Source organism: Rhineura floridana, chromosome 18, assembly GCF_030035675.1.
Source record: "Rhineura floridana isolate rRhiFlo1 chromosome 18, rRhiFlo1.hap2, whole genome shotgun sequence".
Lineage (NCBI taxonomy): Eukaryota > Metazoa > Chordata > Lepidosauria > Squamata > Rhineuridae > Rhineura > Rhineura floridana.
Genome location: NC_084497.1, coordinates 1,136,089 through 1,147,174, shown reverse-complemented (window position 1 = coordinate 1,147,174; position 11,086 = coordinate 1,136,089). Strand labels below are relative to the sequence as shown.

Here is an 11,086-nt window from a genome sequence, read left to right as displayed (position 1 = left end):
CAAATCTGCCCTCTCTCCACACCCTGTTGCACCCTAGCCACCCCCCTGCCCAGGGCAAAGGACACCAAAACAACTTTAACCATCTAAAATTGTATTGCTCGGGGGGGGGGTCTCTCAAAAGAGAGTCACTCAACGTTCTGGATCAATACAATCCCAGGAAACAGTTATAAAAGGCCAATTTGGCACCACTAAGGAAATATACAAGAACCCCTCCCCAAAAATATGCAGTCTATGAGACAATGGCACCATCTGGTGTCGGGGATAGGAACTGCAACCCCATAGAGGCAAAAGAAAAAGCTGGCGAGGATCACAGAGAAGATGGGGAACACTTGCAGCCGACTCCCAGTTCCTAGCAGCCAACCTGGCCTATGATCAGGAATGATGGGAGTTGGAGTCTAACAACACCTGGAGGGTCACAGATGTTCTCCATCCTGGCTTATAGAGTGCACATAAAATGGGGGTCCATTGTCCAGTAAGTTGCAGATCACAGAACTTAAATGCAGTACAAACCAGCCGGTCCTGGCATCAAGTCTCCACAGCACCACAAGCACCGATTGCCCATTTCCTCTTTGCAACACCAGCTGGCTAGGAGAATTAGTCCCCCTGGCGGAGACGTGGGGTGGGTTGGAAGCCCCAGGACCCTTCACCGCCGGTAACGGTAACGCTTGAAGTGGAACCACAGCTGGAAGATGCCGTTGGCAAACTGGCACCGGAAGCCGTGGCGATGAGAGTACTCCCACTCCCGGTTGACGATCTTGAAGGCGATGTCCTCGTACGGGGGGCCGGCGTGGAAGCGCAAGGTGGCAAAGTCCTTGTTGTCCGGACAGGCCTCCAAGAAGTACTCGGGCGTCGAGCGCTTGTTGATCAGGTCTGGGTAGAAGATGTTGAACTTGTAGCCCTGCACGATCTTGGGCGGGGGGTTGTCAAAATCGTAGTGGGTCTGGTTGTACTTGTTCCACTCGAAGCCCGTGTGGACCCGGTTGAAGAAGCGGGGCTTGCGGGGTCGGTACTTGTCAGCCCACAGGTAGGCCTTGCCCGACAAGGGCATCTCCACGCTGAACTGCGCCTCGTCAGCCCCCATCCCCTCCTTGGCACGGCGGAAGAAAATGTCCTCAGCACTCTCGCTGGCGTCGCCTGAGGAGAGAGAGAACACAACATCGTGCGTCCTTATGCAGCGTTCGTTTTAAAACAAACACAAGTTTCTAGCCCCCCTTGTCAGCAAGGGTGAAATGCAGGAACAAGGAGAGCCTTTAAAAAAAAATGATTTCTCCATTGCAGGTTCATTACAGAAAATAGGAAGAAAAAGGAAAGAAACCACAGCAACGCTTTCAGCTGACATTAACAGCACGGTGCAGCCAGTGAGGGCTGTGGCCTTGGGAGAGCCCCTGGGCCTAAGGCTCCCCGACCTTAGAGGCCTTGGGGCAGAGACCCATCTTTTTCCATTCTTAAAGTACATTGCCGGCGTCTTCTACACAATAGCCACCAAGGGGCCTCTCCTACCTGTGACCTGGAGCTGCTGTCGGGACAGGAGCAGCCTCTGGAGGTCCTCGTCGGCTTCCACCACGTGGGCGTCGAAGGGCAGTTCATGGGAGGTCAGCAGCCGGGGGCTGTACTTGCCAGCGTCGTAGTCGTCTAGGCTCTGCTGAATGAGGTCTTCCTCCATCAGCACCGCCTCTCCGTCTCCCTCAGCTTTGGCCTCGGCCTCCGGCTCGGCCGCCCCGGTCTCTGCGGAAGAGGTGCTTGGCTGCGCTGGGGCGCTCTCCTCCGGCTCCAGCCTGCAGGAAGACAGAGGTATGGGAGAAAATGGAAGTTGCACCCCTCCTGTACCACCCAAGATTCTAGTCCTCATGGTTCTGAATCAAGGGCAGATTTATACTTTCCTATATAAGCCTCCTGGGCTTCAAATGAAGCGAATGCCCGCATGCAACTGGCTGCATGTCCTCTCCAACTCTGTGTTATGTCCCCCACTGACAAAAAACATAACACAAAGCCTCAGACTGTAAGCACCTTGGGGCAGTGAACTGCAGTAGTGTTTTTTTTAAGAGTTTGTTCAAGTCATTTATATTTCGTTCTTCATCCAGAAAAGCTCCCCGAATGGCTTATGTATCAGTAAAAACAACCCAATCCCTCCCCTCAGGTTGGCAATCGAAGAAGATGCAACACAAAAGGAAAAAAGGGATAGGGGAGGAAGAGGAAAACAAGCAAATAACAATTTTTTTTAATGTTACACAAATTTTGGCTTTTTTGGAGGGGGGGTACAGTGTCATGCATTCTGACAGCATTATCAAGAACTTCTATCCAGGCTTTCTATAACAGGAATGCGAAAGCTTTTCAGCCCAAGGGCCGCATTCCCTTCTGGGCAAGCTTCCAGGGGCCGCATGCTGGGGTGGGCAGGGCCAGGGGGAAGAGCGGGTGGAGCGATGAATGTAAATGTTACCTTCTGTACTGGAGGGTAGTTTCTGCACACGCTCACACACCCCCATCCTATCCTCCCACCCAGGCAAGCAAGAGGCCTGATCAGAGTTCAAGCGCACGCTCCAGCCAGGCAAAGGGAAGATGCACATCAGGGCCAGGGAGTGGTGTTGCTTGGGGAGAGCCCTCAGGGCCAGATAGAGAGGGCGGGGCCATTTCTGGCCCTTGGGCCCAAGGATCCCCACCCTGCTCCACAATATACCAGAAGTGGCTTGTAAGTCAGGGTAAAAACACACACAAACTATCATTTCATCTCCTGCCAGCACATTCCCAGCAAGCTCTCATTTCTCTGGAACGACTTAGGAACACAGGGAGGCACCTCACACCGCAAGAGAGAAGCCTCCCAGCTCCACGTACCTGTTGTTGCTGCCGCTGCTGCCGGCACCCGGGGAGAGCGGCTCCTTCTTGATGATGGGGAAGAGGGGCTCGCTCTCGACGCCTTGCTCCTGCTTCAGCTTGTACAGCTTCTGGCGCAGCACGTCCTGGTGACGCTCCCTCAACCTGAGATCCCAGGCAGAGGAGGGGGTCAATGTCGTCTTATCTATTTATTATCATTGCATTCATATCCCGCCCTTCCTCCTCAAAGGAGGAACGGTATCCAAGAACGTGGCATAGAGCCCTCACGTGGGAAAAAACGAAAGTGGTTTGTGAAGTTTTTTAAAAAAAGGTAATTTTGATTGTGTGTGGTGGAGATTGATAAAATTAGTTAATATAATGGATCATGGCCAAACTCTAACACATCCCCAACAGGTGGCTGTCCAGGGCTGGAGAGCCCACCATCCCCCTAGGTCACTGGCTCCATATTGGCGTACCGCTGTAACAGTCAGGATGCTTTTCCTGATATTCAGTTGAAATGTGGCTTCCTGTAACTTGAGCCCGTCATTCCGTGTCCTGCACTCCCTCATGCCTACTTTCAAGAAGGAGCATTCCCCCTTGCATGCGAGAGATGGAGGAGTGCCTTTGTTTAGAGAAGAGGCATTCCCTCCTGAAAGAGAGGAATGCCTCTTCTTAGATCAGGGATGTTCAGCCCCACAGTCAAGGATTGCAGGAGCTGCAGGCCAGCGATATCTGGAAGGCACCTTGTCAGCAACCCTTTGAAAACTGGTGATTGATTAAAAGCATCTTTGTGGTTCTAAATAACACTAATATTTAGAGAAAGATGTGGAGCTAATATCTAGAGAGCCAGTGTGGCATACTGGTTAGAGTGTTGGACTGGGACCTGGGAAAGACCCGGGTTCAAATCCCTGCTCAGCCATGCACCTCAGTGGACGACCTTGGGGGCCAGCTGTTGTCTCTCTCAGCCTAACTTATCTCACAAGGTTACCGTGAGGATAAAATTCAGAGAGAGAGAGCCATGCTTATATGCCACTTGAGCTTAAATAAATAAATAGAACACTTTAAAGATTCCCGACCCTTAATTTGACACTATCTCTGTCACTCACTTTTCCTACCCATCAAATGCCCGACTCCAGGAAGTGGCCTATATTCCACCGCTCTTGAAGGCTGGACGACTCACCTGGCCCGGGCCATGTAGGCCTTCAGCTGCTGAAGGAGGCTCTCCCAGTAGCCAATGTCGAGGTTGGGCCCCCCAGCGAGGATCTTGCCCTCGATCCCTTGGTAGATCACTTGCAGCTGGTTGTAGGTCTTCCCCTTGAAGACGGACTGCACGTCGGAGCTGACGGAGGCGTTCACCCCCTCGCGGCGCTCGCCTGCAGGAGAGGGGAGGACAGGGAAGCGTCATCGGCGGGAAATGGAGTAGCCTGGAACCTTGCCCCTCTAGGAACTGGGTGCAGACGTTGTTGGTGTGGACTCCAGCTCCCATCAGCCCCTGCCAGAATGGGCAACAGGCAGGGATGATGGGAGTTGGAGGCCAGCACTGTTTGAAGAACGAGGGGCTCCCTATCTCAGCTCTAAAAGACACATTCCCAACTGGGTGGGTGAGATGGGGGAGGGCTGTAGCTCAGTGGTTAGAGCACCTGGCTTGCATGCGGAAGGTCCCCGGTTCAATCCCCAATGGCACCTCCGGGAAGGCCTGGGAGAGAACCCTGCCCAAAACCCCCGGAGAGCCTCTGAGCCAGACGGACTAATGGTCCGACCCTATAAGGCATGTTGTTATCAAATCAGTCCTTTATTCGCAACCATGAGAACTGGAATCTTACTTTATCGTCTGGGGAAGGACAGCAGTCCAGTGGCAGAGCACCTGCTTTGCGTGCAAAGCACGCACTGCCATAGGGCTGGTAGTGACTCCCAGCGTGCAGCCCTGGAGCACTGCTGCCAGTCAGCGCAGACAGACAACACTGAGCTGGATGGGCCAAGGGCCTGACTCAGTATGCAGCAGCTTCCCACGTTCCCAGGCGCTTCTCTCTGACCCCAAATCCTGGAGATCCGGGGCAAGATGGAGCTGGCTTGTAAACCTGACCGGCTTCCTCTGGTTCCTGGCCTCCATTCGCACAAGACCACCTACCCGGCCCTTTCCCAGAAGCCTCCAGTTTCCGGAGCTTGGATATTTCGTCTTCTGTGATGATGGTCATGTCTCTCCAGAAATCCACGTTCTTCCCTTGCTCCAGCTCCATGTAAACCTGAAAATGGAGAGGCGGAAGAGTCAGAGCTGCAGAGGCATTCTGGCCCCCCAAAAGGCATCCGGTGTTTCCAGCTAAGTTCTCCTAACAGGACTAACAACTGGATGCAACTCATTATACCTGTTTTGCTCAAATTATTCTATGGAGTCACAGAGCAGAAGGCAAGCAGGGCGAACTATGTTCTCAGCCCAGGCCGGTGTGGAAAGAGGCTGGCTTTAGGCACTTGGTTTCACTGGAACGTTATTTTAAAATCTGGTTGCTTGGAGCTGCAGTGAGGTTTAATGATGCTGTTTCTGGCAACGTTATTGACATTCGTCCTGGATAAACATCTGAGGAGGTTTGTCAAAGTTGGGTTTGAACTGATTTCATGCATGTGCAGTTGTCGCTTTACGCTGTTTTCATATTTGTAATTTGTTGGTTTCTTTAAAGAAAAATTGTATATATATACACACAACTGTTTTAAAACGGCGTAAAACAATTATATGCAATTGTTTTTAATGTTTTTTACTACTTTATCTATGTTATTTTACTGTTAATGGCTTTGGAATCCCTCTTAGGTAGCGATTTATAAATAACTTAATAAATTCGAAGTGCTGGTTAGTAACTTCAGAAGCAAAAGCAGGTAGCATTCCTCCACCCCCTGTGGAAGCATGTTTGACCCCAGCAGGGCAAACTTTTAAGTGGTTAAAAAAAACACAGGTCCCCTTTCTCCTAAATAAGCCTTTCATTTTTTTTAATTCTATTTTAAGTTGGATAGCCTCTCTGTCCTTGTGGGGATTTTATAATATCTTAATTTTTTTGACCTGGCTCAAGTTTTTAAAACTGATTGGTATGACATTAGCCACACTCAGAACAGACCTATAATGGGAAGGCCCACAGCTCAGCGGCAGAGCCCCTGCCTTGCATGCAGAAGCTCCCAGGTTTGGTCCCCACCAGCATCTCCAGGTAGGGCTGGGACTGTCCCCTGCCTGAGACCCTAGAGAGCTGCTGCCAGTCAGTGCAGACAATACTGATCTAGATGGACCTACGGTCTGACTTAGGGTAAGGCAACTTCCTATGTTCTAACAGGCACGGCTACCGTAGGGCCATTAATTTTTACTCTACTCAGAGCAGACCCCTTGAAACCAATGGATCCTGGTTAGTCACGTCTGCCAGTTTTAATGGATCTACTCTGAGTCGGACTTAAGCTGGCCACAGCACAGCAGTGTTTCTCGTGCTGTGGATGGTCTTTCTCCAGCAAGGCAGCGCTTTGGTCTGTTCCCAGGAGGAGGGGAAGGAGAGGGGGCCTCCCGGCCGGCCCTACCTGAATGTCCTCCAGAAGGTCCTCCATGTCCGAGACGGTGAGCCCGTTGAGGAAAGTGTACGGCTCGTGCATCTCCACGGCCAGGTCGTCGTCCTCAGCGCTGATGTATTTTGCCAGCAGGTCAATGGGTTTGGCTCGCCCGTCACGGATCCGGATCTTGGACCTGCCGGGGTGGGCGGAAAAAGACGTCAGGCTGATGGCTGGAGCTTCAATGGGGCAAAGTGGTTAAGAGTGCCAGACCAGGGTCTGGGAGAGACCCACACGCCTTCGGACCTCTCTGCATCCCTGAGCGCAGCTCCTCTGAGGTTCGGTGATATGCCTGCGCTTACCGTAGCTTGGCCTGCTGGAGGTGGAAGTTGTCCTCTTGCTCCTCCCACGTCTTGAAATGCTCCGCCTCCTTCTCCCGCTGCAGCATCTCCAGCTCCTGTTCCCGCATGGCTTTCTCCCGCTCCCGCTCCAAGCGCAGCTGCTTCACCTGCGGCACACGAGAGAGACCGAGAGAATGAGGGAGAGAGGAAGAAGAGGCATCAAGGGGAGCAGCCAGCTCCAGGCACTGCAGAGGCCCAACCCTCAAGCCAGAATCGGTGCTGCCCCATGGGACAAACCCTGCCCAGCCTAGTCCAGCCCACACACAGGGCAAAAGGCCCCTCTCAGCTCACCCACCCCTCCCCTGGGCGCTTACCTTCTGCAGTTCCAGGCGGTTTTCCTCTTGGATCCGCTTGTTCCGGTCTTTTAGCTCCTTCTCCTCTAAGTGGCCGATCCCTTTCTTTTCCAGAGCCTAAGAGCAACGGTGGCGAAAAGTTAGCCCGAGCCCAAGAGCCACATGACATCCAGAAGAGATTCCCTCCTGAGAATGGGGAATGCCTCTTCTCAGAGCAGGGCTGGGTAAACTTGCGGCCCTCCAGATGTTGCTGGACGACAACTCCCAGCAGCCAGTATGGCCGGATGGGAGGCGGAGCCCAAGGACATCTGGAGAGCCGCAGGACTCCCCGCAGCCCTGCCCCAACACCACCCCTGCTAGCGATGCCGGATCAACGACCGTGGTGGTCCAAGACTCACCTTGCTCCAGATGAAGGCTCCCAGGAGATTGTTGTCCCCAAAGGGGTTGTCAGTGTTGGTGTACCCCATATACTCTTCCCCCCAGCCCATCTTCTCCCGCTTCTTCCGCTCCTTCGCCTCCTTCTTGGCCAGGCGCCGCGCCCGCTTCTCCTCTGGGGTCTCAAGGGCTTTGAGGAGCTCCTTCTGCGTCTGCTTCTCTTCCTTCAGCCGGAGGCGCTCCTGGAGGCTCAGCTGCTCGCCCACGTCTCCCTTGGAGCTCTGGGAACGGGATGGCGAAGGCGAGGACACCGAGGAGACTGACGACCGGGAGCCGGAGCGCTTCCGGGTCCTCTTCCCCCTCCGCTCGCTGCTGCGCCCTCGTCTTTCCGGAGAGGAATCCGAGCTCGGGGAGTGGTCTCGGGAACGTGAGGAACGCTTCTTCTGTCTCTTGCCACCGCGGTCCTCACTTTTTCCTCTCTTTTCCCGCCATTTCTGGCTCTCTTCCTCTGAGCTGAAAATAAGAGAGAGAAATCATCATTATCATGGCTTACTTGTATGCTGCCTTCCCACAGCAATCTGTGCTCAAGACGGCTCACCACATGAAAAAGGTTACATAATTCAAATAGTCAAATAATCAGTTAAATAGTGTAGATTTTAGATTAAAACAAAGGCAGGGAACCTTTCTTTCAGCCCAAGAGCCACGTTCTCTTCTGTGCAAGCTTCCAGGGACCACATACCAGTGGTGGGCAGGGACCAGAGGCAAAAGTGGACATAGCAACAAGTGTAAATTTTACCTTTCTACTGAAGGCTGCACCTGCACACACACGCCCCTCACTCAGCCTCCATCCAAGCAAGCAAGAGGCATATTCAGGGCTCACGGACACATCCCAGCCAGGCAGAAACATCAAGGAGGGTGCAGAGCAGGACCAGCAAAAGGGACAGTTCTGGGGACCAGATAGAAGAGGCCTGGAGGGCTGCATTCCTCTCCTGAGCCTATGGTTGCCCACCCTTGGTTTAAAATTAAAAACCTACCGTTGAGCCTGAGGAGGTGCTCAAAAGCTCAGCTCTACGAGCATTTAAATTGTTGATGTTTTTAATTGGGGGGGGAGTATTTTTGCAACTTCACAGTTTTTGGTTTCAGTTTGTATTCAAATTGGGGTTGTTGTTTACCTATTTATTGGAAGCTCCCAGCGAACTTTAAACTTATATAAATGTAAAAATAAAAAAAAATAAAAAAAGGACTCTGCCTTGCCAAATCTGACCAGATATTCTGCTGAACAGGCCGCCCTTGAATTCATCCCCACAGAATCTTTTCTTTTTAAAAAAAAAAAAAAGCACTATCAGAAATCTTTGGTGATCAAAGCAGATTCTCGTACATTTACTTGCAAGTACATCTCACTGTAAACTACAGAGCCCTCTTGATTTGCTACAGCACTGGCATTAACAAACTGTTTCCAACTGTTTCCAAGGGGTGCACATGGTTCTCCTCCCTCTCCATTTTATCCTCCCCACAAACCTGTGAGGGAGGCTAGGCTGGGAGGCAGTGAACTGGCCCAAGTTCACCCAGAGAGCTTCATGGCCAAGCAGGGAGTTTAACCCTGGTCTTGTGGGTCGTAAGTGTAATAACTGAACATTCTTCCTTCAACCACTGCCTCCCTTCCACCAGATTTTAGATTGTATTCCGTTTATGAAGTGCCTTGTTTATAGATGGTCCTTTCTGAATTATTTGGCATAATAATTAATCATCAGGAGTCCCTCGTGCTTTTACTCCATGGCCGGCAAATTCAAATGCTTCTTTTCTTTCTGGTATGGATGACCTGCATCTGCTACAGTTCTGCATCTGCTGGGAAGGCAACTAGCCACCACAGCTGAACCCCCAGAGAGCTGTTACCAGTCTGTGCAGGTAATACTGACCTAGACAGACCAGTGGTCCAACTCTGTATAAAACAGATTTCCAGGTTCCTATTTAAATCAGCTCTTTATTCAGGACCACGAGGACTAGAATCCTGCTTTAACTCAGGGCAAGAACCAGCTGTCCCAGGTTCAGTCTCCAAAGGCATCTGCGGGTAACGCTGGGAAAAGACGCCTTGTCTGAAACCCAGGAGAGCCATTGCTGCCAGTCAGTGTAGACAATACTGAGCTAAATAGGCCCAATGGGTCTGACTCGGTGTAAGGCAGCTTCCTGGGATCCCTCCACTGTCAGAGCAGGATGCCTCTGCGTACCAGTTAATGCGAGCTTTCCATACTGGGCATCTGGTTAGCCACTGCGAGATCAGGATACTGGACACTGACGGCCCACCCACCTCGGCCTGTTCCAGCTGCTGCAGGGCACTTCTTACATGCTCCGGGGCGCTCTTCCCACCCTCGTCCTCCATTACCATTTAAAACGAACGCCAAGCAGGTTTGGGGGCTTGAGTCCCTCGCCCACATTTTAAGCCCCCTCCCCCCCTTACAGCCCTCCCTATGGGGTAAAGGGTCGCCTATAGAGCCCTGTGGGGCCCTCTCTATCCTGGCTTGACTCTATGGTCCTGCCACTCTATTATCCCAGCACCGCGGCCCGCCACCCTTTCCTCGCACCTTCCATCCCGCTCTCGCCTCCGCTCCCTTCGGCTCTCCCTTTCTTCGGACCTGGAGCGGCTTCTTCTCCGGCGCCGTTCCCTGGACCGAGACCGGGATCCCATGGCCGTCCTAGGCCTGCCCACTTCCGGCTTCTCTGCGGGCGGGCGAGAGAGGGGTCCTTCCTGAGCTGTGTCGCGCCGTAGGGATGGCCGCAGCGCGCCTGATCTTTGAGTTTTTTGCCGCCGCCACTCTCCCACTCCCACCCTTTACCACGAAGCACGACGTGTCCTTATGGGGGCAACTTATAATGGCGTGTGGCCACGGTGATAATTAACAATTGTTCAGGCACCTTAGTAGACATCCCAGTCCCGGGCTGCAACCTGAAGCGTTCTTTTTCTTTTGCAACCTCAAACCTGCACTGTTTATAGTGGCCTACACTGCAGGAGTGTCCTTAGCAACTGTCAGCAAGAGCTCCTCCAACCTACAATTTGGAGATAATGATACTGACAGGGCAGGGCAGGGCAGGGCCTGACTTGATTACCCAAAGCTTGCACGGTTCAGCACCCTCATTGCAGGGCTGTTGTTAGCCAATCCCCTCTGGAGGGCCTCCTCGGGCTGGTGTTTTATTTCGGGGGTATGCTGGAGTGAAAAGACATGATTCACTAGACAATAATGGTGGGAAAAAGAGAAGGGAGTAGAAAAAGAGGAAGGCCAAGCAAGAGATGGATTGATTCCTTAAAGAAAGCCACAGATCTGAACTTACAAGATCTGAACAGGGTGGTTTATGACAGATGCTACTGGAGGTCGCTGATTTATAGGGATGCCATAAATCGAAACTGACTCGAAGGCACATAACAACAACAAATATAATATGGAAGTAACTTACGCATAAAGACATAGACAGACAGAGAGCTTTGCGCATACCATGGACTGTGAAAAAGACCAATAACTGGGTGTTCAAACAAATTAAACCAGAACTGTCACTAGAAGCTATAATGATGAAACTGAGGTTATCATACTTCGGACACATCTTGAGAAGACCCAATTCACTAGAAAAGACACTGACTGGAAAAACAGAAGGGAGTAGAAAAAGAGGAAGGCCAAACAAGAGATGGATTGATTCCGTAAAGGAAGC

The 11,086-nt window shown here is 51.9% G+C and overlaps 1 protein-coding gene across 1 annotated transcript; it reads right to left on the bottom strand.

The window, feature by feature from the left end:
* Positions 1–544: 544 nt before the first annotated feature.
* On the bottom strand, positions 545–10,212 carry CACTIN (cactin, spliceosome C complex subunit). Its single transcript, XM_061601394.1, has 10 exons — positions 9,970–10,212; positions 7,414–7,903; positions 7,037–7,132; positions 6,684–6,829; positions 6,355–6,517; positions 4,937–5,051; positions 3,989–4,181; positions 2,830–2,973; positions 1,501–1,775; positions 545–1,134 (listed from the first exon to the last, which is right to left on the bottom strand). The coding sequence occupies exons 1-10, from the start codon at positions 10,071–10,073 to the stop codon at positions 644–646; spliced, it is 2,217 nt and encodes a 738-aa protein (XP_061457378.1). The 5' UTR covers positions 10,074–10,212; the 3' UTR covers positions 545–643.
* Between the last annotated feature and the right edge of the window lie 874 nt (positions 10,213–11,086).